Below are 26161 nucleotides of genomic sequence, written 5' to 3'. Positions count from 1 at the left end.
ATTAGAAAAGTGAATTTTGTTAAAAATACCGTGTGATTTTTTTATATTCCTCAAATTTTCATACAGAATTATGAGTGCTCGTTAAACTATATACGAATTCGTGAATAAAAAACTAATTTTCCATCGAAGAGTAGACAATTAAAATTTTAATATCTCTGAGGGTAAAATTTGATTGATTTTGTCCCAAGGTAAAATTCCAAAAATTTGTATTTTATTGGATAGTAACACTCAAGTAGAAAAATTTGGATTTAGAATTAACTTGAACAGTAAGATGATTGTTGGAACTGATAAGGACGTTTGAGCTGCAAAAGGTTGTTTTAATATTTATCCCACATTTTTATGTACAATATACAATGTATTTCTGGAATAGAATTTATGATATCAGGACCTCGTTTATATTATTTATAAAACATCGTTATGGATCATATGATATGAGAAGCATTCTAAAATGTATATACTTATAGTACATACAAACTTTTCCATATATCTTGCATGGTTTTTATAGACTTTTTTATCATATGTATAACACCCCACGTGATAGTACGTTTGTTTCATTTATAAACAAGTTATGTATTTTCGTTACTAGTTGATAAACTAAAGGAAAAAAAAAACAAATCCGAAACAATTTATTTAGATCAGTATTGAGCAACGACTCAGTTATTAAAAATAATTACGATTTTCGTTTTCATAAATCATGATTTTTAGACAAATAACATATTATTTATCAATTCGTACCTGTTCTATAATTAAGTTCTACTTGAGAATACTGTTAAAATAGGAAATGTCAACATATCTTTATTCTGTATAATAATAACTCAGATTAATATTTTATTTTTTCTATCAACTGACGGCGTGATTTAGCGTCAGCAAAAAGTCGGATTCCTAATTTAATCTTAAAAGAAAAACGTAGTATAACCGAAATATTTATTTTTGTTTCACTAAAAATTTATTTAAACTACGACAATTTTATCGTGGATCAAGACAATCAATTTCCTTATTAAATCTATAAAAGAGAACGTATTGCTTTCAAGTGTTCGCTGGAAAAACAAAAAAAGACATAACTTTAACTTATCGCTTATAATGGATGCAAAAATGATCTTTTTCTTTTAATCTTAATAACACAATGTGTACTCATATGTCACCGTAATAACTAAAGGTGACTGAAATTTATTAACGACCAGAAAAACTAGTTTATTTCAACCGTCAATCGCGAAAAAATAGATTCGATTAATTTGATAATTTCAAATTACCGGAATTTATTATATAATGCACAGTGACGTGAGAATAAGTAACTTTTTGTTACGGTTGGATTCCAACAGGACGATTTTTTTATTGAAATTTATTGTTCCTTTCGAACAGCCGAAACGTTCTATAAAAATATTCTCATATAATAGAATTAAGTACCATACATAAAATTAGTACGGAAAGTAATATATTTTTAAGATTCTATGTATGTTCTATGAAAACATATATTTAGAATTTGTAGACATTTTTGTAAAAGATGTTACAAAATGAACATATAGAATTCTTAAATACACAGTACAAATTTGCTTTTCATATGAAGCGTATAACCATATCGTTCAAAAGGAGCAAACTGTGTTGAATTGTAATGGAAAGATTAGGAATTACTAGAACGATGATTTCTAATCGACTTCATTCTTTCTGTTAGATCTACTGTATCAATTACATCTATCTTCATACACTATGGCTTATGCAGACTATATTTGTTTACTTAAAGCATTCAAAAAAAAATTTTTTTTAATGCATCATGTGATTGTAAGACAATTTACATTATACATACTTCATTCAGTGATTTTCATGTCATTAGTTGAATTGACAAAATGTATAAATTTTTCCGTAATTTATTTTTCATTCTACAAAAGACTAAATTTTGATAGTACCCCACGCGTCAAGAGTTGATATCTGACGCAATAGACATGCGATCAAGTATAGGTGATAAAGTAAATCTCAACGATGGGGTGCCCCGACACCCCCACGCGATTGTTTATTTATTACTATCAGAGTGATTTGCAATTTCAGAAAAAGTATCGCATACATGAATTTATAACGCATTAAAATGATTTTATATGTAAAAAAATTATCTGTTTAAAAAATGTCCGCAAAAGCCATATTCGATAAACATATATATATATATATATATATATATATATATATATATACAGGGTGTCTCTGAAGTGGCGGGAGTAATTGTTGGGGTCGATAGAGAAAAAATACTGAATCGAAAGTTCCTGAGCCAAAAATTTTTTTGGGCCATAGAATTTGAGTTATGAATTAAAAACGATAGCCAATCAGAAGCGCGCTATTCGAGAAATGAAAATGAGCGGGGAAGTAGAGGAGACGCGAGAGTGAGATGCTGCAATAGCAGCTTACTCGCTCACACAAAGCCGAGCATGAGAGGGGATTGTGACGCTATGAGCCGAGTACGTAAGTGTGAATGAGTGGATGTATGAGGTCGCAAGCGGACGGCTTAATGTATGAGTGTGTGTCCGTGTATCGCAGCATTATTGGAGGCGTTGTAACGCTGAATTAAAGCTAACCGGGTACTCTAAGACAGAGGAAAAAATTTTAATTTTTATTTTTATTCGAAAAAATTTAATAAAAAAATAAAAAGGCCCAAGATTTAACCAGACCCACAGAAACGGAGAGTAAATTTTTAATTCTCATTTATTTTGCTGGGGATTATTTTCAAATACAAAAAAAAAAAAAAGCTAAGATTCAACTGGAATCCAAAAAGAAATGGATGAAAAATTTTATTTTTTATTTTTAATCAGCAAAATTATTTTTCTTTAAAAAGAGCCCAATCTCGACTGGAGCAAGAAAAAATGATTGAAAAATTTTATTATTAATTTTCAATCAACAAAATTATTATAAAAAATAAATGGGCCCAAGTCTCAACCGGACCCAAACAAACGGATAAAAATTTTTATTACTTACTTAATTTGCTGGAAATTATCTTTAAAAACGAAAAAATGCCCAAGACTCGATCGGATCCAAAAAATAACAGTACAAAAATTTTTTCCTTATTTTCAATCAGCAAAATTGTTTCTTTTAAAAAAGGCCCAATCTCGACTGGAGCAAAAAAATGATTAAAAATTTTATTATTAATTTTCAATCAACAAAATTATTTAAAAAAAATAGTCCGCAGACTCAACCGGACCCAAACAAACAGATAGATAGTTTTAATTACTTATTTATTTTGATGGGAATTATTTTAAAAAACGAAGAAAATCGCCCAAGACTCGACCGGACCCAAAAAAAAAAATAAATTGAAAAATTTTGTTTTCATTTTCAATCAGCCAAATTAATTTCTTTTCGAAACAAGGCCCAATCTCAAACAGACTAAGAGAAACTAATTAAAAAATTTTATTTTTTATTATTAATCAAATATTATTTAAAAAAAGAAAATAAGCCACAGACTTAACCGGACTTAAACAAACGGATAGAAAATTTTTATTACTTACTTAATTTGCTGGAAATTATCTTTAAAAACGAAAAAATGCCCAAGACTCCATCAGACCGAAAGGGAGATGAATAAAAAAATTTTACTATTCATTTTTAATCATCATAATTAACTTTTTTATAATAAAAGGCTCAATTTCGACCGGACCCAGAAAAAATGATCCAAAAATTTTATTTTTATTGTTGATCATCAAAACTAATTAAAAAAACAAATGAGGCCCTAGACTCAACTGGACCCAAACAAACGGATAAATAATTTTTATTACTTATTTATTTTGCAGGAAATTATTTTTGAAAACGATAAAAATGCCCTAGACTCGACCAGACCCGAAATAAAATAAATTGAAAATCTTTGTTTTTCTATTTTTAATCAGCAAAATTATTTTCCTTTGAAAAAGGGCCTGATCTCGACTGGAGCAAGAAAAATAATTGAAAAGTTTTATAATGAATTTTTAATCAACAAAATTTTTAAAAAAGAAAATAGGCCCCAGACTTAACTGGACCCAAACAAACGGAAAGAAAACTTTTATTCCTGTTTTTTTTGGGAATTATTTTTCGAAACAAAAAAATTGCCCAAGACTCGACCGGACCCGAAAAAGATAAATCGAAAAATTTTATTTCTAAATATTAATTAACTAAATTATTAAGAAAAAAAAATAGACCCAAGACGCAGCAGGACCCAAATAAACGGATAGAAATTTTTATTACTTGATCACCAAGATTAATTTTCCTTGAAAAGAAAGGCCCAATCTCAAACAGACTTCGAATAACTGATTGAAAAATTTTATTATCAATTATTAATTAACAACATTATTCTTAAAAAAAAATGAATAGGCCCCAGACTCAATCGGACCCAAACAAACGGATCGAAAACTTTTATTTCCCATTCATTTTGCTAGGAATTATTTTTAAAAACGAAAAAATGCCCAAGACTCGACCAGAGCCAAGAATAGAAGAATGCAAAAAAATTTATTTTCTCTTTTCAATAACAAACAAAAATTTATTGAACAAAAATCAGCCTAATCTTGACAAGACGATAAAAACTGATTGAAAAAATTTATTATCAATTATTAATTGACAAAATTATTTCAAAAAAGAAAATAGGCCCCAGACTCAACCGGACCAAAACGAACAGATAGAAAATTTTTATTACTTATTTCTTATGCTCGGAATAATTTTTGAAAACAGAAGGAATTGCCCAAGACTCAACCGGACCCAACCAAACGGATGGAAAACTTTCATTTCTCATTTATTTTGCTGGGAATTATTCTGTAAAATAATTTTTCAATTAATCGTCAGGTAAAATGTCAAAAATAAATTAAAACAAACATTGAACTCAAGTCCCAATAATTTTGATATTTTAATTAAAATTATTTTTTAATTAATTGACAGGTAAAATGTCAAATAAGGAATTGAAAAAAATCGCTCTCGAGTCCTGATAATTTTGATATTTTTATTAAAATTATTTATCAGTTAATTAACAGGTAAAATGTCAACTAATAAATTAAAAAAAAAAATTGAACTCAAGTCCGAATAATTTTGATATTTTTAATAGAATTATCTATCAGTGAATTAACAGGTAGAATGTCAAATTATAAATTAAGAAAAAAATTGAACTCAAGTCCGAATAATTTTGATATTTTTATTAGAATTATCTATCAGTGAATTAACAGGTAGAGTGTCAAATTATAAATTAAGAAAAAAATTGAACTCAAGTCCGAATAATTTTGATATTTTTATTAGAATTATCTATCGGTGAATTAACAGGTAGAATGTCAAATTATAAATTAAGAAAAAATTGAACTCAAGTCCGAACAATTTTGATATTTTTATAAAAATTATTTTTTAATTAATTGACAGGTAAATAAATAATAAATTAAAAAAAAAAATTGAACTCAGGTCCTGATAATTTTGATATTTTAATTAAAGTTGTTTATCAATCAATTGACTGTTAAAATCCTGAATAATAAATTAAAAATAAATCGCACTCATGTTCTCATAATTTTGATCTTATAATTGAAATAAATTTCTAATGAATTGACGGGTAAAATCCCAAGTATCAAATTAAGTAGTAATCGCACCCAAGCCCTGATAATTTTGATATTTTAATTTAAATTATTTATCACTTAATTGATAGGTAAAATGTCAAATGATAAATTAACAAAACATTGAATTCAAGTCCTTATAATTTTGATATTTCAATTTAAATATTCTTTTTATTCACTGACAGGTAAAATGTCGAAGAAAATATGAAAAAGAAATGGCATTCACGTTTTAGTAATTTTGATATTTTAGTTTCCCTTTTTCTTAGCAAAGAAATCATTTCAAAAAAATCTACAGGTGTTTCGGCAGTTCAAGGATAACTTTACTTTAATGTTATTAGTTTGCATTCACATCATTACACTTTACTCCTTTTATTAAGCAATTAAGATTCCAGTTGAATCTTAGCCTTTTTTTTTTTTTTGTATTTGAAAATAATCCCCAGCAAAATAAATGAGAATTAAAAATTTACTCTCCGTTTCTGTGGGTCTGGTTAAATCTTGGGCCTTTTTATTTTTTTATTAAATTTTTTCGAATAAAAATAAAAATTAAAATTTTTCCTCTGTCTTAGAGTACCCGGTTAGCTTTAATTCAGCGTTACAACGCCTCCAATAATGCTGCGATACACGGACACACACTCATACATTAAGCCGTCCGCTTGCGACCTCATACATCCACTCATTCACACTTACGTACTCGGCTCATAGCGTCACAATCCCCTCTCATGCTCGGCTTTGTGTGAGCGAGTAAGCTGCTATTGCAGCATCTCACTCTCGCGTCTCCTCTACTTCCCCGCTCATTTTCATTTTTCGAATAGCGCGCTTCTGATTGGCTATCGTTTTTAATTCATAACTCAAATTCTATGGCCCAAAAAAATTTTTGGCTCAGGAACTTTCGATTCAGTATTTTTTTCTCTATCGACCCCAACAATTACTCCCGCCACTTCAGAGACACCCTGTATATATATATATATATATATATATATATATATATATATATATATATATATATATATATATATATATATTAGGTGGGTCAAAAAAATCGAATAATTTATTTTTGACTTTATACTCTGAAAAATAGGTTCGTAGACACCTAAAAAGAATTCTCTCCAAGTATAAGCTCTTAATTATAACGGGAAGGTCCTCCGCTTTGCGGGTTTCTATTTTTTTCGAATAATCAGATAAAAAAATTTATATCTCGCTTCCAACTGCTTGGAAAAATATTCCGTGGCATAGATTTTGTGAGAAATTGAATGCTTTACAAAAAAGGTCTCTTATGACTTTTTCAAAAACTCAACCGATTAAAATATATTCATAGTTGAAGTTTGGCTATTTTAAGGAAAATATTCGTTTTTATTATGAATTTTATAAACTCGATTTTATAATTAGAGCATTTTTTTCGACATATAGCCAATGATTAGTTTAATTTGAAGTGAATGACATATTTCTTTGTCAAATTTAATATGAAAAGTATTGAATCAAGTGAGAAACAACCAGTATTTAACTTTTTTATAGATAAATTTTTTATTGAATTATCAATTGCAATATAATTGTCTATATTTTTAACATAACAGTACGCTATTACTATAAATAATTTCTTTTATTACAATTTGGGAATGTTTTTGATGTTCTTTGACAACTTGCAATAAGTACTGGAATTGTTCTTCATTTTTGTCAAGCATTGATTATATTCACTGACTAATGCAACAGCTCGCTCTGCTGAATCATTGACAACTTTTAGTTGTTGAAAGTATTCTTTATTTTCGAGATAACTCTCATTAGTAGGCCATAATTCAACATCGACATCAAGAAAGTCATACGGTAGATCGAAGATTTTGAAAAGATTTAATGACTTTTTAGACACAAAGTCACTCAGAGTTCTCTGCGTCAATGAATTCAAATCTTTTTAGCAATTACAAATCTTTTAGCTTTAGAATCTGTACCTTCACGAGTATTAACAGCTTCAACAATACTTTTTTTTTACTTCTAATGGAACGCCATCGTCAAACAGTGATAAAATGGCAAGTTCATCGCTCAAATACCATAAGTGCGAAATCATTTTTTCACACGTAGCTGAAGAAATCAAAGGATTGATATGTTTGTACTCCAATAAATTTTTCATAAACTGCAAGTCATGATAAGCAGCAGTTGTTGCAGAAGTTGATGAAAACCAAGCTTTTAAATACAATGTGACTATAAAAATACAGAAATGACGAAGACCATGCAATTCTTTCTGAGAGAGTTTGAATTCATCTCTGAATAGATACATTTTCAAACTATAAATGGCCTTAGCCATCCATCTAGCATGATGAACAGCACCAGGACGTTTGAAAGAAATCTTTTCTTGAGGCATTTCTCCAAGGAAAATCAATGATAATTCCAATAATTCTTTATCTAACTTATTATAACATTTCTTTATCGATCGAAACTCAAATTTATGTAAATTTTCCTGAAACTCATAGTTTAAATTAAAATTTATCGAATTATTGATCAAAAACTGGAAATATTGATATTCGTTAATGTTTGACGATGAATATCTCGTAACGGCTTCACTTAATCAAAAAATCATAAGAGACCATTTTTGTAGAGCAGTAAATTTCCTACAAAATCATGAGTTCCGCAATCCGAAATAATTTTTTTCATCGACTTATAAAATTCATAATAAAAACGAATATTTTCCTTAAAATAGCCAAACTTCAACTATGAATATCTTTTAATCGGTTGAGTTTTTGAAAAAGTCATAAGAGACCTTTTTGTAAAGCATTCAATTTCTCACAAAATCTATGCCACGGAATATTTTTCCAAGCAGTTGGAAGCGAGATATAAATTTTTTTATCTGATTATTCGAAAAAAATAGAAACCCGCAAAGCGGAGGACCTTCCCGTTATAATTAAGAGCTTATACTTGGAGAGAATTCTTTTTAGGTGTCTACGAACCTATTTTTCAGAGTATAAAATCAAAAATAAATTATTCGATTTTTTTGACCCACCCTTATATATATATATATATATATATATATATATATATATATATATATATATATATATAAACTTTTGAACTATATACATTTTCCGACTCAGCTCGACGAGTATAGTCGGAATATAGCAAAATTTTTTAAAAGTTCCGTCATGAGGACCAATGCAATAGTTAGATTTCTATGAAATCTACTAAAAAGGGTGACCCATACATTACCTGGCACAAAAGTTTAGCTGCTGCGGCCCCGAATAGGACAGGCCTGTAGTAAAACAGACATTTAAAAACTGTAGCTACCACTCTGTACGAATACTTGCCGAACTTCTTAAGATGCCTATGCAAAATAAGAAGAGCCGAAACTCTAGATGACATGTACAATGCCATCGAAAATGACGCTTACAGAAGACCTGAACGTAGGCGATCTATAAGAGGCGATGAACTTATACCAGGCAAGTCTCTACCACCCTCAGTAGAATTCCACAGACGATCCGGACATGACAGTAACAGACATTACCCGCAAATGCCGAGATCATCGCGAGATTATGACGACCGAGGTAATTATCGCGAACTGCCTCGCACTTTAACTGACCAGGAGTACAATTAAGCTCCTAGGACGAGTGCCTCTGGACCCCAACATTCTACAGACTATTATGTAGACCCATTTCACGACAGTTACGAAGACAATTATTACAGTCCAAATTATCGACCGGAACACCAATTGATGGGTTCCACTTTCGCGTTCAGAACCGAACGAAACCTTCAATTTATCCCCGGAACTCAAAATTATTACCAGCCGCGGACTTTCTAAAATTATAACCAAAACCTTTACCATCCGAGGGTATCAAGTCCAAAAAAAAAGGCTGTACACTTTGAAGAAGATGAAGATTCGGAAGAGTCAAAATTACGGCATAAGACTGACCCCACGATAATCTGCAACTATCCATTTTGCCCAAAGAGAGAACGTCGAGACGCGTACGATCCTTTACACGGGTCGGGCGCTCGTCAACTGGAGGCAATAGCGAGTATACCCGTCCAGTCTCCGCCTACATCAACGAAGGGTCCCAACACCTATCAAACGAATGAAAGAGGCCAATATCGGGGTTTCCTGAACCACTAAACCCGATCAATATTACAAAATCCCCAGAAACAAGTCCTAGACCATCAAGCGACTATGAAAGAACCAATTCCTCTCCCGAGACCAGAACAACAACCAATTCTGAACAACCCGACGTCACCACCGGAACCAATAGGCCAACAACTGATGACCGCAGCAGAGCTACGAGCACAGTCAAGGACGAACCAGAATGTTTAACCACAGAAAGGGGCCCCCCAGTCAACCTACGAAGTCCAGCACTTCGAAATGGAGGAGTAAACGCCCTCTTCGACACCGGTTCCGATCTCAACCTGCTCTGTATCGGCGAATTACGTGACAAGGCCCTTTGCAACATCGAAACCACAGGAGTAATAGGAAGTATTGCTACGAGCTCAATGTCTATAACCGGTTCCATAAATCTTAAAATATTCAGAGTCAAAATCACGTTCCATCTCGTACCAAAACCACCTGGCGGTCATAAGGCCATTCTCGGAAACGAATTTTTTATTCAAGAACACGTAACCATCTCGTTTTACTGGAACACCTTAGTAACAAAAAACAAACCTATTCAACCTATTCCGATAATTAACCCAAGAAAATTCCCAGAGCAAATAGTCCTTGCTCTAGGAACTGGACAAAAATTTACGTATCGTGTAATTTACTCCTAAGCAATTATCAGCGATTCCTCATCGATATCGGGGGGAATGTATGCCTCATCAATGCATCCACTTTAAAACCCGAAGCAATTATCGACATCGGAAAAGCTAGGAGATTCCGAGGGCTCAGTGATAGTACCTTAGAGATACTAGGAGCAACTACACTAAAAATCCTCAATATCGAAGTCGAATTCCAAGTTTGTCAAGAAGATTTACCATTTCCCGGAGTGGAAATCCTAGGAAACAACTTTTTCAAAAATCTCCTATGATAATCAAACCTTAGTTTTATTATCTCGTCCTTCAAAACCGACACCTTTTAGCTTTGAAACCAAACCTTCTTCAAGTTACACATTACCACCTCGTATGAAAGTAGCAATAACAGTACCTGTCTAAGACTTCGAGAAGAACGAAGGATACCTCCCCCGAACGAATCTTCTGAACGGAGTACTTGGAGGAGAAGCTGTTATCAAGGTAGATGACGGGTACGCCATGTGCATGATCATTAACCTCAATTCAAACCCGGTAGACATAGACGTAGGGCCCCAGGCCCTCGAAAAGTTCGAGTTCGATAATCCTACTTAGAGGGCGACGAATCCGACGCCCCTTCTATAGAAAATTCCAACCGAATAACTGACACGCAAGAACGTGTTAAAACTCTACTCCAGAAAATATCATTAGATTATCTCAATCGGGAAGAAAAAGAGCAAGTTCAAATTCTTATAAAGGACAATTACGACGTCTTTCATTTCCCTGGAGATAAATTAGGTCGTTCGAAGAATTTCCCCTGCCGTATCGAAACTACCACCAACGAACTGGTGAGAATAGAACAATATCGATTTCCCCCAGAGCATCGGGAAGAAATCGCCACGCAGGTCGGAAATCTTGAAAAACAGGGAATAATAAGGAAATCTAACTCTCCGTATAATTCACCCTTGTGGATTGTACCAAAAAAATCTAACGACCCTTCTATAACAAAATGTAGAATGGTTATTGACTTTAGACAATTGAATAAAATAACTAGAGGAGACGCTTATCCTTTACCATTAATTATCGACATCTTAGACCAGTTAGGTGACGCAAATTTCTTCAGCGTCTTCGATCTCGCCATGGGCTTTCATCAAATCCCAATGCACCCTGCCGACGCACCAAAAACAGCATTTTCTACCCCAGATGGCCATTTAGATTATTGTTGTATGCCATTTGGCTTAGAATGCGCTCCATCTATCTTCTAACGGATGATGGATTCCACCTTGAGCGGACTAAAAGGGACGGAATTATTTATTTAACCCGAAAAATGTAAATTTCTCTGTGCAGAAGTAGATTATTTAGGTCACGTAATTACAAAAGAAGGCATAAGACCAGACCCGAAAAAGGTTTCATGACTAAAAAATGCCTCATGACCTAGAAATCATACGGAAGCCAGAAAATTCATGAGACTTGCGAATTATTACAGACGATTTATATAAAATTTCGCAGAAAGGGCTAAACCCATAACGGACCTCACGCGAAAAACTAAACCCTTCATTCGGACCGAGGAAGCACAAAGGGCATTTAATGATATCAAAGATGCTCTCTGTGAAGACTCTTTCCTAAAATATCCCGACTTTAATAAACCCTTCACCCTAGCAGTCAACGCGTCAGACTCAGGAATATCTGAAATTCTCAGTCAAGCAACGACAGAGGGGGACGATCCGGAAGGAGACGGAGAAAAGATAGTCTCATGCGTCTCAAGAGTGTTTCATGACACAGAAACCCGATACACAGACATTGAAAAACAATGCCTCGCGGTATTCTACGCAATTCAACAATTTAAACCGTATCTACAGATATATTTCACTTTAATTACCAGCAGCCCTTGAGTCACCTGGCTAAGGGACAGCGCGACTGTCACCGAAAGACAAGCAAAATGGCGGTCTAAGTAGATAGATATAAATTTAATGTCGTAGTCCGCCATAAATTTACCGAAAAATATGCTGAAGAACTCTCATACAACCGAGAAGGTCATCCCGAGCCCTTAGAAAAAGCATTAGATAATAATACCGAAAATAACTCTCCAGCGTTACCACTCACGGCTGTCACGAAAACAAAAAAAATCTAATAAAACGCTCCCAGACAAAGAAGCGATTCAATCGGTCTAGCTCTCTGGTCACCCTCTTGGATCTTAGAATAGACCAAGAATTTACAAGAATTAGCAGTGCTCCTGAAGTCAGAGAAACAATCGCCTTTCGTCATAGAAAAAGGGAAATCGGAAAAACGCGACTCCCGACTAAAATAAATTATCTCGAAAATAGCAACCTCTACATAACTTCTGAAGATCCCAAGTCGCCGAAAATCGGAAATGAAGAACAGGGGGACGACGAAGTTTTCCCGCCAACCTCAACTCCCGGACCCTCCATGAGTAATCAATCACCAGACATGGGTCATGAGGGGGACGACGAAGCTGAAAAAGACGATAACACCGAAAGAAATAAAGAAACGATTATTCCACAAAAACAACGACGAAAAACTCAAGAACCAGTCAAAATGTTTGATGAACTCATTAAAAGACGACCCCCACCGGACAATTCTTACAGGGAAAAAGCTCTAGAAAAAATGCGTCTAGAAGAAGCAATATTCAATTACACTCCTCAAGAATTGGCCAAAATGAAAAAAACTAGTTCCGAAACTGCGGAAACCATCCGCCAATCATTAAGTAAAATGCCTCCACTCTGGCGAAGTAAGGTTCCTTAGATAACGACACAGCACCTGAAATTAACTTTGACGAATTTCTTAGAGATAAAAGCGACAACCCTGAGAAAGGATCAAGCAGTGACTTCAGTCCAGAAGAGACAGGAAGAAGCGAATACAAGAAACGTCGAAAACGTCCCACATAAATAATTGAAACAACGGAATTAAAACCTCCGTTGTGTGTTCTTTAAATCGTAAGTCCAAACCTCCACCGTTTACGTTACCGCTCTAAAAACGCCCTTGGACATAACATGGCAATAAATTTTTGAACTCGAAGAGCTCAGAAACATTGCAAAAGCGACAAAATTGCAAGCGCGTAATAACTGAACTTAGCAGGAAGTTGCAGGGATGGTCTTTCGGGTCAACTGTTTTCCAAATTTTTTTATATTATACTTATTCTCGGTGATCAAATTTCTCAATGTTACTGTAAATGTCACTTCAATATTTATTTTCAGTTCTTGAGTTAATTGAATCGATTGCTAATATTGATCGTTTGACTTTTATTTCTCTTGAACCAATTTTATTCAGAATCTCAAAGAGTAGCTAAATCAAATCCGAAATGATGCCCAGTTAGTCCATTGAAAAGTTACATTTGGGGTTGCATTTTTTAGAGGACGCAATTTTATATTTTTGATGTGTAAGGTGGGTTAGTGTAAAGCTAAAACTAAGATTGTGGGGTTGCCACCCTCGTCCCACGGCCGCCATCATGAAAATAGGGGTTGAAATGATTTTTACGATATATCTTTTAAACTATTTATTTGATAAAAAAAAATTTTTTTACATTTTTTGTTGCAAATTAAATTTTCTACAACTTTGGTCTTGTAACTTTTTGTCGTACAACTATGAATAAAAAAGTAATAAGCGAAAGTATTCAGAAATTCGAGTAAAAAATTTCTATTTTTCGAAATAACTTTTTTTTTATCATTTTTCGAAAAAATTCAATCTGATCATTTTTGTAGATCGTTTCCTGAGGAATAACTTTTGTGCGCAACATTTTTTCATTTTGGCAATAGCTAAGGTTTAACAGCGCTCCGAAGTGAGTAATATTTTTCAGTACTCTTAACTATACCTATATTATACAATGTTTTTTAATGATTCGGACCGGTCAAGAATTTTTCGGAAAATGGAAACATTAAAATTTGGGCAACTCTAAGTAAAGAAATCACTAAGTAAAAAATTTGTATAAATAATATATTGGAAATAATAAAAAAAATTATTTGTAAAAAAAAGATGTTTTAAAATTTCGACAATAAAAGAGGTAGTAATGTAAAAATTCAGTTACCAAAAAAGATGGAATTATTTTAAAAAAGATAAGCATAAAATTAGAAAATTTAAAAACGAGATATCCGTGAAATTAGACAAACTATAAAACAAACATGTAAAATGACAAAGAATTAAAAAAATGGAAAATAATAAATTTAGACAAGTCAATAAATAGACAATTAAAAAACGAGATATCCGTGAAATTAGACAAACTATAAAACAAACATGTAAAATGACAAAGAATTAAAAAAATGGAAATTAATAAATTTAGACAAGTCAATAAATAGACAATTAAAAAATTTAGAAATTTAGAAAAATAGTCTGTTCTAATTATTTATAAACTTAATAAAATGGACATCTCTAAACATAGACAAGTAAATTTAGATGTCTTTACTTCCGGACATCTCTATATATTTACAAATATAAATTCTTACAATTTATAACAATGATGATTAAAAACGTAGTAATCATACGAAATAAGCGCTAAGAAATTTAAAATACAAAAGATAACTAAAAATTAATTAATTTTCTTGTAACTGCTGCTCCCGGAAGTTTACAGTTATTTTTGATCGATTATCTTTTAATTATAAAAGCACACCAAGGTTTTGCTTTTGATCGTGGTAAAAAATATTTGTGAAGACCAGGAACTACCAACAGCTTCTGTGACCGCTGTTCCAGGAAGTTGTTAAGTTATTTTTGACCAATTGTCCTGTAAAATATATACCTAGATTAAAAGCAAAATTTCTGTGGGTTTTTAAAATAAAAGGACAATCGATCGCAAAGAACAACTTCCTGGAGCAGTGGTCGCAGGAGCTGTTGGTAGGTCCGGGTCTTCGAAAATATTTTTTACCAAGATTAAATCAAAATTTCTGTGGGTTTTTAAAATTAAAAGACAATCAATCAAAAATAACTGTATAACTTCCTGGCGCAGCGGTCATAGAAAAATTAATTAATTTTTAGTTATCTTTTGTATTTTAAATTTCTTAGCGCTTATTTTGTATGATTACTACATTTTTAATCGTCCTTGTTCTAAGTTGCAAGAATTTATATTTGTAAATATTTAGAGATGTCTAAAATCAATGATATCTAATTTTACTGGTTTATGTTTAGAATTGTCTTTAGTGATTTCTTAACTTAAAGTTTCCCAAATTTTAATGTTTCCATTTTCCGTAAGATTCTTGATCTGTACAAATCATTGAAAAGCATTGTACGTGTGTACCAATAATGTGTCATCAGTTATTGTTATTTAACTTCCCGCTAAGAATATCAAAGATTTTAAAAAATTGGGAAGTTATTGGTTTTACCTCGCTTTGATAATATCGAGTTTTCATCAGATCTCGACGTTTTGAGGTCCTACGAAGCTTCCCTGACAACTCCTGCGATGTTGTCACTATGTCTGTATGTGTATATATATATATATATATATATATATATATATATATATATATATATATATATATATATATGTGTGTGTGTGTGTGTGTGTGTGTAAGTATGTGACCCGCTTATAACTTTTGAACGACTGAACCGATTGGAACGAACTAAACGGCGTTCTAAAGAGTTCTCCCAAACTTAGATTTCCTGAGAATTTGAACCGATTCGGACCGATAAATTTTAAGAAATCTTGAAAAATCTAAAAAAAAATAAGAAAAAAATCATTTTTGAAAGTGGTTTTTTTTTTGAATATCTTTTAAACGGCTCTATCGATGAACTTTAAAAACTAATCCACTCTTAAGATTGAAGAACCACGCTGATCGTCGCCAATCTGGTCAAAATCGGTTCATTCGTTCGAGAGATATCGTGAACGAAAGAAAATCGAAAAAAGTGTTTTTTTGACATAACTTGGTCATGTCATCTTGGATCGTTTTTGATGATAAAAAATAATTTTAGAGCTTAAAAAATCGCGTCGATCGCTGCCAAAAACGGGGAAATCGGTCGATTGGTTCGAGAGATATCCTCGATAAAATATTTGGAAACAAGTGTTTTTTTAACATAACTCCGACATTCTTTGGAATAACTTTTAAACGGCTGCACTGATCGATTTCAAAAACTAATCAGCTATGAGCACGAAAAAATTACGTCGATTGCCGTCAAGCCGGTCAATATTAGTTAATTCGTTCAAGAAATATCGTGAACAAAAAAAAACCAAAAAAAGTGTTTTTTTGGAATTACTTCAAATTTTCTAGTTTTATCAATTCAAAGTTGAAGATTCATCATAAAACTAAAAAAATGGCGTCAAATTCTGCCAACCGCGTGAAAATCGGTTGATTTATTGAAAAGTTAGTGCGGTTTGAAAATTTAAAGAATATTATTCTATGATACTTCTATCAGACTTTTAAGCTCGAAGAGCTCAAAGTAACACACAAGTTGTATTTTTAAGCTCGAAGAGCTCAAAAACATCAGAAGTACAGTTTTATGCACCTAGGCATGGAATTAGCGGGAAGTTGCACGGATGGCCTTCAGGGTCTATCGTATTCCTAATTTTTTTTTTTTTTTATTTTGTCATTATAATTTTTTTGATTATGAATTTAATAATATTGCAAAATTTATAATTAAAAAAATTATAATAACAAAATAAAAAAAAAAGAACAATAACTAATGACACATTATTAGTACACACGTATAATACAGGTACAGTTAAGAGTACTGAAAAATAGTACTCACTACGGAGCGCTGTAAAATCTGTAACGTTACATTTTGATGTAGCGTTCCAGTAGTTGTATACTTGGGTAATGTTGCGAGTTTAGGTTGTGTGAGTACGATAATGTATAGTGTTGAGGACTATCGTAAGTGTGTGTGTAAGTTAGTGTCTCGAGGATGTCGAGCTGCACTGCGGAAAAGTGACCAATGTAATGTGTCTCCCGGTCAGTTACCGACGACTGAACTTGGGTTCAGCCTCTTGGAGCGAGGTAATTACTGTAGAGGAGCGACCGGAATGTCGTCGCTGCGGAATACGGGAGTTTTGGCAGTCTCATGCGGTAGGTTGCGGTGACAGGCCTCAATTGCTGAATACTCGAGGGTAGTCGCGAGTTCTGTCTGAGCTCCCAGGGGAGCAGGATCACTGGTAAGTCTGGGACTCTAGTTGTGTGAGTATAGTAGTGAATGTGGGGGATATGTGTGTCTGAAAGTAGCGTGCGGGTGAGTTGAGCGCATGAAGCAGGTGGTATAAATGTAGTAGGGGTACGGTGAGAGGCAGTCTAGCTTGAGTCGTGGATGAGTCAGGATTGTTTTGTAGAGCAGTTCTGCTTGAGTAGGAAAAGAGTAAGGATCGTGTGTGTGGAAATCTGGCTTGGGACCGGATTATTCATTAAGGGAGTCTTATGGAAGTCCTCATGGAGGACGGACGTATCGTCGCTGCTAGGCAACGTTAAATGAGTATCGAAAAGAAGGTAATGGTGAGCTCTCGTTGAGTAAGCATCACGTTGAGAGTCAAGTGACTCTCTCGTATCGAAGCTGGCGTGCCTCACGCATGCTGTTACCGTAGACCTATGGTCGAGGCCATGGTCTTTGTTTCATGTCGTCTAGGACTGCTTCTGCGATATTTTATATATCGATTCAATTTATTTACCGATTATTAAAATTGAAGATTAGTTTGGGAGTATCGATTTGTGTACTAGTTGTCGTTTAGTCCCGTTTTGGGTGGAAATTATTTCCTCTGAGAGACCGAATCACGACCCTCTCTCCATAACCGGCATTACTGAGCAACACCGAGGTATTCCGTTACCGTCAAGGCCTATCTTGGTTTTCTAGGAACATAAAATTTAAGTTTATCGTATCCCGGTTGCCGATACCGGTGAAACAAAAGTCGGCTGGCGCCTACCGGGGTTCCTGGAGGATCGAGATATGGCTGAGATGGACGAAGTGTAACGTAGAATATTATAGTTTGCTTTGAGATCTACCGTTGGGAAAAATCTACGTTACAAACCTTAGCTGTTGCCTTAATGGAAAAATGTTACTCATAAAAGTTGTTCCTTAAGAAACGATCTACAAAAATGGTTCGATATAATTTTTTCGAAAAGTGTTAAAAAAAAGTTATTTCGAAAAATAGAAATTTTTTGTCGAATTTTTGAATATTTTCACTTATAACTTTTTTATTTTTGGTTCTACAACAAAAAGTTACTAGATCAAAGTTGTAGAGAATTTAATTTGCAACAGAAAATCTTTGCAAACTTTTTTTGTCAAATGAATAGTTCAAAAGATATATCGTAAAAACCATTTCAACCCCTATTTTCAAGATGGCGGCCGTGGGACAAGGGCGGCGACCCCACAAACTTGGTTTTAGCTTTACATTGACCCCCCCGACACATCAATAAAATAAAATTGCGCCCTCTAACAAATGCAAGGTTAGACCTAAAAAATGTAACATTTCAATGGACTAAGTTTAGAATTAATACTCTGCCAAAGCTGTGAGATTGGTTTTGAATTTATTAATAGATTTGAAATCGTTTTTATGCTGATCTATTATATTTAAGGATTCTTTAAGTGTTTAGTATGTAGCATTCATCACATTTACACAATATTTCATAGATCAAATTAGACTTATCTAATGTATCAAATTTATTTTTTAATTTCGTCTACATTTTTTTGACGCAAGCTTAAGTACAATACAGAAGTCTTAGATTTGTTTTATGAAAATATTAATTTAGTTCATTCAATAATGGGTTTATGAAAGAAAACCTAATAAATTTCTTCATCTCATGTCTGTTTTTATTTATCTGATTTATATTCTTATCAAAATGATAACTAAAAACTTCAACAATTCCAATCTTCTGTTTCATATCATAGTAAGAATACAAAACTAATTTTCTGAGCATGAATAAGATTGATCATGTCCAAACATGCCCGGGCGTTTATCATGCCTGATCATAGCTGATTATTTTTTCACGGCGCCATCAATTTTTCAACTGAAATAACTAGTAAATACTGTAAAACTCTATTTTCAAACTTCTAGTCATTGATTATCCGAAACGTTAATGTTTCTACGGCATTTAAACTTGAAAATAGCTGGTTGATCTAGAAATTACCTACTGGGTAAATTGTCAAATTTTTACTTTTACAATAATTATCCTTTGACTTACCTTTCCTAGGTACATGAAATGATTGACGAGATTGAGTACATTAAACGTTTTGCCAGAATAACTCTCTCCAGCGATAATAATATGCTGTGGTTCTTCATTATGGAGTACATCTTGATACGCTTTGTCGGCTATAGAAAATATGTGAGGTTCGTTATCTGATCTTGATTTGAAGTTGTATTTTTCGTGAAACTGTAAAACCAATTTGTAGGTTAGTTTTTACAAGACAGGTCTTGAAAAAAAAAAAATTAGAAAATCGGTTGACCGTAAAGGACATCCCTGCAACTTCCTGCTAATTTCATACTTAAGTGCTCAAAATTGCACTTACCACGTTTTGGAGCTCTTCGAGCTCAAAAATATTATTGTCGTGTCATTTTGAGCTCTCCAAGCTCAAAAATTTGGTATTAGTTAAAAGAAACGCTATTTCTTAAATTTTCAAACCACAATAACTTTTGAATGAATAAACCGATTTTCCTATATAAACCGCGGTTGGTGGAATTCGACGCAATTTTTCAGACTCTATGAAGAAACTTTAACTGTTAATCGATCAAAGTAGGAATTTCGATGTAGTTTGGAAAAAACTTTTTTTCGGTTTTTCCTTTTCAACAACAAGAACTCCCGAACGAATGAACCAAGTTTGAACGGCTTGGCGGTGATCGACGTGTTTTCTTTTATTTTTAGAGCTGATTCATTTTTGGAATTGATCGGTAAAGTCGTTCAAAAGATATTTCAAAAAACCACATTTGAAAAATTGTTTTTTCATTAATCTGTTGAGATTTCTCAAAATCTACTGGTCCGAATAGTTACCAATTGTATTCAAAATCTTAGTTTAGTCAAGCCTTTGTGAATGGCACCAACCGCGATAGAATCGATTGAGTCGTTCAAAAGTTATGCAGGGGTCACACACATACATACATGTGGTGACTACCACAAGTTTTTGGCGGTGATCTATCTTCCATCGATCCCACCTTTCGACGATTGTCATTCGCCCTTGAGTACAGCGTACTGCTTGATTATGCATCGAGCCGTTCATATAGAAGCCGGGTTGGCTCATTGGTGACTGGTAGACTAGTGGCACCGCACACGGCCACTTCCAACATGAGCACGCGTGCACACGTGGACATGAGTCCGTGTGCGGGATAAATGCAGATTTCTACTTTATCCCGAACGGTAATCAAAGCTACGTATACTTTTCATTTTTGTCTTTTAACTGCCAAATTCTATGAGCAGCGTTACTTTGTGCATTAAGGTTAGGCGTAGCTGAAGTTTTGTTTATGGTGAAAGAATTATTTAGTGTATTGTTACGTTCCCAAATTTTGGGTGTAATTAATTTTTAAATTTAAATAATTTATTTAAATGTCCAGATTTTGACCTCGTTAGGAAGTCGATAGACTCCAGGTGGGTCATATCACTGATTTATCCGCGAAGTACTTTTTAAATATACATAATTTAATAATTCTCATTTTTAATTTATAAATAAAATATATTTTAATATTTTACTTTTGTTTTACCTGCCTACAGGTAGATAATGGGTAGAGTGCCTGAACGCTGGCTAGCACTCTGGGCAATTTCACCAGGGTGAGAACAGCTAATAAGCGCTCTTACCCTGGGGGTAATAGTTAGGATATTTTTGGATAGGATACCCGAACGCTGGCTAGCGCTCGAGGTAAAAGAACCAGGGTGAAACGCTGATAAGCGCTCTCAACCCTGGTTGAAGGTTTTAATAAGTACCCATTTTAATCGATTGACAATTAAAAAAAGAAGTATTTATTAATAAGGAATTGGCAGGTTCAGCCTCGGACCAGCAGAGATTCCTCCTCTGCTAAGTCCTCGGACTGACTGTTCCAGAGGAAGTCTGGAGACAGAATGTATCATACAATAATAATTACAATGAGTTTTATAATGAATTTAAGCAACGTTGCATCTCAGGTTACCCTATGAGAACATCAACGCAGTCCAAAACCCACAACGTAGACTGTTTAGTCTACTAGACTGCGTTGACGTTCTATAAATCTGTTATCTCGAGGTATTTCCTTTACGAAATACCTCGGATAATAATTAAATGATTTAAATAATTATTTAATGATTTTTAAAACAGATTTATAAAACTTTAAATAAATTTAAAATTTACGAGAACGTAACAGTATCAATAAAATTTTCAAAATTTTTATTGAACTGTGAAAGTTTTCTGTCGAATAATTTACATTATTTTGTAATTTGTGAGTAAAAAAATTTCCAACACATATATTTGATTAAGTGCCGTAGTTGTTAAGAAGTTGAATAATCAATTTATTAATTTTTTTCATTCGGGTTATTATTGGTTGTCACGGGGCTCCTTCATTACCTGTTGAAGGTCCTCACCCTAGCCGCGGTTAGTTATCGACGGATCAGAGAGCGTTGTAGTCTAGGATGCTCGCGCAGTAGAAATAAAATTTACATAAGTTCCGGGGCCTAGAGAATAAGTGTTCCGCGGGTGGGGATAATCCCACACGAGGGATGAGTGAAGTTGTCGAACGGAAAAACGACATTGTGAAGCCGGAGCCCGAGCAACCAACACGAGATTTTGGAAATACCAGGTAAATATTCATATTCCTCTGAGATTCCTGTGGAACCTCAGTTTAATGCGAATTAAACTTTACAAGTAAGTAGAAAAAATATGAGTCTAAATTATAAGAAATTGTTTTCGATTATTAAAAAATGATTGATTGTTGAGCTTGATAATTTATAGTTGTATGTGAGAAGAAACTAACCAAATTCGTCTGTATTGTTCTCATTATCTTCATTTGCTATCTCCTGTTCAGTATCAGATTTATGCTGAAAAGTTTCCACCGGCAAGAAAGTAGTAACGGGCGAGTGAAGATTGCTTTTTCCCTTTTGACACTCATTCAGACATTGTTGCTGCTCTTTTGGCAAATTCTTAACCATTGTGGAATTGGAAATATCGAACAATTTATCTAGTTTTTGGTTAAACTTTTCAACATTATGTTTTTGTGCTTTCGATCTTTTTTCCCTCTTATGATGTGTCTTCACTTTTATATATTCGGCATAAAATTTTTCCAACTTCGCAAGACTGTGCTGAAGACGTATAGTTGGAATCTTGAAACTAGCCCAAATAGTATTAGTATCGTTAATAACACTAGTAGCACTATTTCGAATAGTTAATTTTAAAGACTGATGTTTATACATAAACAAATTCAGTAAGTCACGATACGAAGGCAGCTTATTATTATTTATTTGGCTTCGTTCAAATCCAATTAAATAATTCCAAGTTTTATTACCAATTTTTTCACTCATTTTATTGATTGTTAAAGTCGATCTAACCTCAAATTTAACAAAGTATACATACAACGGCGTCACACTGATCAATGCACACTAAGCTTTGTTCTCACTCTCGCGGGATTAGTACGCGAAAACAAAGAAAGCGCTGCAATTAAAGGGAAAATTTGTTGAACGCATTCAAGGTCAAGTGAAAGCTCAGTAATACTACTAGAGCAATAAAAATAAACCGCAATTAATCAGTATCACAATACACAGCAACAAAGAAACATCCCATATTCTTCGTAATGATCATACACTATATATTTTTAGCTAGAATTTCATTAAAATTGAATTATTAAATGATAAATTCAAATATTATGGTGTGATTTAAATGAGAAATGTATTTAAAAATAAAAAAACATCAGAAAAATACAATTAAAAATTTTTTTCGTTGAATTTGCAACTTAATCAATAAGTAATTACTAATTATAATTATGATACGAATAAAAAAATCAATATTTTTTAAGATTTGATTCAACATTTTGTGGAAATTCAATGCTACGTAAACTTCAATGACTAATATCTGAGAAAAGATCGATCTTAGTGATTTGGTGGTAAGGACCTTTTTTGTAGAGAATTGAATTTCCTACAAAATTATCATTTACATTTTTTCTGTATGTCTTGTTGTTTATGAGATAATGAGTGAAAAACAAGAATTCTATGAAAAATTCGGTTTGGCGGTCCGTACTACCCCATCAGTATGAGTTACGACTTCGCGACAATGGACACTTTTGTAGAGCATTCAATTCTGAAAAAACCCGTCCATGGTCAAAGCGATGCTATGAAATGCCACTGAGCTATAGAATTTAAAAAAAAGAAAAATGAAAGTTCTCGTATATTTCAAATGGGAAATCTTCACACGCTGTGTAGGAGTACTTAATATTAATATTAAGGGCTCAAACTTTCAGGGAATTTTTTTGGTTGTATTTCCAACAAAATTTCGGGATGGGAGCGAAAAAAAAAATAGTCGCAAAAAAAAAAGCACCCTAATATATATATATATATATATATATATATATATATATATATATATATATATATATATATATATATATATATATTATACATACATTAAAATGGGGAGATATTCATGACAATGAAACCCGAAAGGTCGGTTGCTTGCAGCTGTTTCTAGCTACCTGCTCTCGAATGCCACATAGCACCCGAGTGTCCTTTGGTCATTGTTAAATAACTCGAAAAGAATTTGTCGGATTTACTTCAAATTTTCACACAATATTTTTAAAATATTATACTTTAAGAAAATGCAAAAAAAATCGACTTTTTGATAATTCTGACTACCCCTAATCCCTTAATTAAATAATCGTCGATTAAACGATCCAATTGATAATTAAATAGGAGTAGCAACCGAGTATTAGGTAAACCGCGGTCCACTTCTTTTCCACAGAGTAATTATTGATACATTGATGAACCAAACGATGATCTAGCTCACGCGTTGAGGATGAAGTCCTAGTTGTAGTTGGCTTCCTTCGTCACTTCACTGCTCCGGGGATCGGCCCTTCTTGATTTCCGTGGCACTCTGTCTGGCGGTCACACTACTTCTCCCTTTTTCACTGCACAGCTCACCTATAATAACCCAAAACTACCCCCTTCTATTCTCCCTTTAGGCCCTTAGATCGAGACGCGCCAATGCTATGTCGAATAATTATCGATATCCGGTGACTTATCGATTTAGTGTAATTTCCCCCTGTTACACATTGTTAAGTACCAATTATTATTATATATCGTTTTTCAAGTATGAGTCATATTTAATATTGTCAAATTTTGATCGTTCTTATAATTATTGTTTTAAATGCGATTATTTTTATTCCCAAGCACATTATTATCATAAATTGAATTGAAAATAAGATCATAAGCTAGCCAAGAATTACATAGAGGATTTATATCGTTATTTAAAAATATAATTGGGTCATTCCACGTCAAATCGACCAATAGTTGGAATCGACCCCTTTCGATTTGGACGAATTTTGGTCAGAAGTTTTCTACCATCATATTACGAATTTCTGCGACGGGAACAAAAATAAAAAAATTCTTTTCAAAAGTTATGCAATTTTCCTGTTTCTTAAACTTATTCTTCAAAGATCTCGATAACTATTACAATTACTCTACTGATCTGAGCTAGGTTTTAAAGAGGATACTTGAAGGTACTCAAAAAAATTTTTTTTGAAGAAATTTTCCAAATATTCGCTTCTTGGAAAAATTTTGAAATTTTCAAAATTGCAAAAGTCGATGACCGCCATCAAATTTTTCGCTCAAATTTCTTTCTAGAGTACCTCTAATTGATTTCAAAAGATCCTGAAATTTTTGAGTAGGGGTTTTTTTTGTTCAAAAGATATAAATTTTTGAATTTTAGGAAAAAAAAAAATTGATCTTTCTTTGGCATTGACTCAATAAAACAATGATAAATTCACTTGTAATTTTTAATTTTAAGGCTCAAAAATTCATTTTAATGCAAAAGAGTCAATAAAAAGAGAGTAAAATTGTCGTTTAAATTCATTTGGTAGTCAATGTACATTTATATTGTAACCGTGGGGTTTAGCCCAGGTCCAGTTAGCTACCTCTTTCCTCTTTAGAAAGGGCGCCACTGGGATTTTAGACACGGTGTCCCAGAAACCGGGGAAGCATGAGAAGGAAAGGACAGGGTCGTGAGAAGTCCGAGAAAGGCTGTAAATAAGACTGAGAAAATTTATTTATAAAAATTAAACTGATTTATTCAATCAATCTACAAACTTAACAATTTCCTTATAACTAACTTAATTGTGAGAACCTCTCACCTACGTTGGCCCTTGCCAATTTTTTCTATAACTAATTTACCAATTATTCAACCTCGTCACTCCGACGGAATATCTCAATATCTTAATTTCCTCGTCAACCTGACGGAATACCATAAAATACCAACTAATTTCCTCGTCAACCTGACGGAATACCATAAAATACCAACTAATTACCTCGTCAACCTGACGGAATACCAATTAACATTATTTACCTATAGGTTTCCTAACTTAATCCGTTGTACCCCCGACTCGGGCGTCTATACAACGTTTCTAAATAACTCCCCAATTCCATACAAAATCGTCCACCGGACGCTAACTCAAATTTTCTAACTTTTACTCGAGGTGCTAATTTTCTCAATTTTAATTCCAATTAACAATTAAATTTTTCTAACAATTCTCAATACAAAATTTTTTTTTCTCACAAAATTTAACACTTGTCGGTTTTCTAAATTATTAATTTCTTACTTCCAAAATTCTATCAAAGTTTTTCAATTTAATTTCACTAAATATCTTTTGACAATTTTCCTTTAATAATTTACTAATTCCAAAATTTCATCAAACGAAATAATTAAAATTGTTTCATTAAATTTAGCCAAATGGCCTTAATTTATACTTCCACAATTTCCAAGAACTTAACACGTAACTGTAAATGACCTCTATTCTAAACTACGTACTTTTCGAATTTACCAAGTTTTCTAAACTAATTGTCAACTAATTTTGAACATTTATAACCAAAAGACCG

At 33.1% G+C, this 26161-nt stretch overlaps 1 protein-coding gene across 1 annotated transcript in view; it reads right to left on the bottom strand.

Moving 5' to 3' along the window:
- Ninac (STKc_myosinIII_N_like and MYSc_Myo21 domain-containing protein ninaC) overlaps positions 1–26161 on the bottom strand; it is a 1002000-nt gene that overhangs the window by 486340 nt on the left and 489499 nt on the right. The window contains 1 exon segment of the mRNA XM_074259010.1: positions 19313–19501. Coding sequence (XP_074115111.1) covers positions 19313–19501 — 189 coding nt within the window.

Source organism: Cotesia typhae, unplaced genomic scaffold, assembly GCF_013202065.1.
Source record: "Cotesia typhae breed Kobodo isofemale line unplaced genomic scaffold, CoteBio_Ctyphae contig_17, whole genome shotgun sequence".
NCBI classification, from domain to species: Eukaryota; Metazoa; Arthropoda; class Insecta; order Hymenoptera; family Braconidae; genus Cotesia; species Cotesia typhae.
This window is presented reverse-complemented; position numbering and strand designations above follow the sequence as displayed.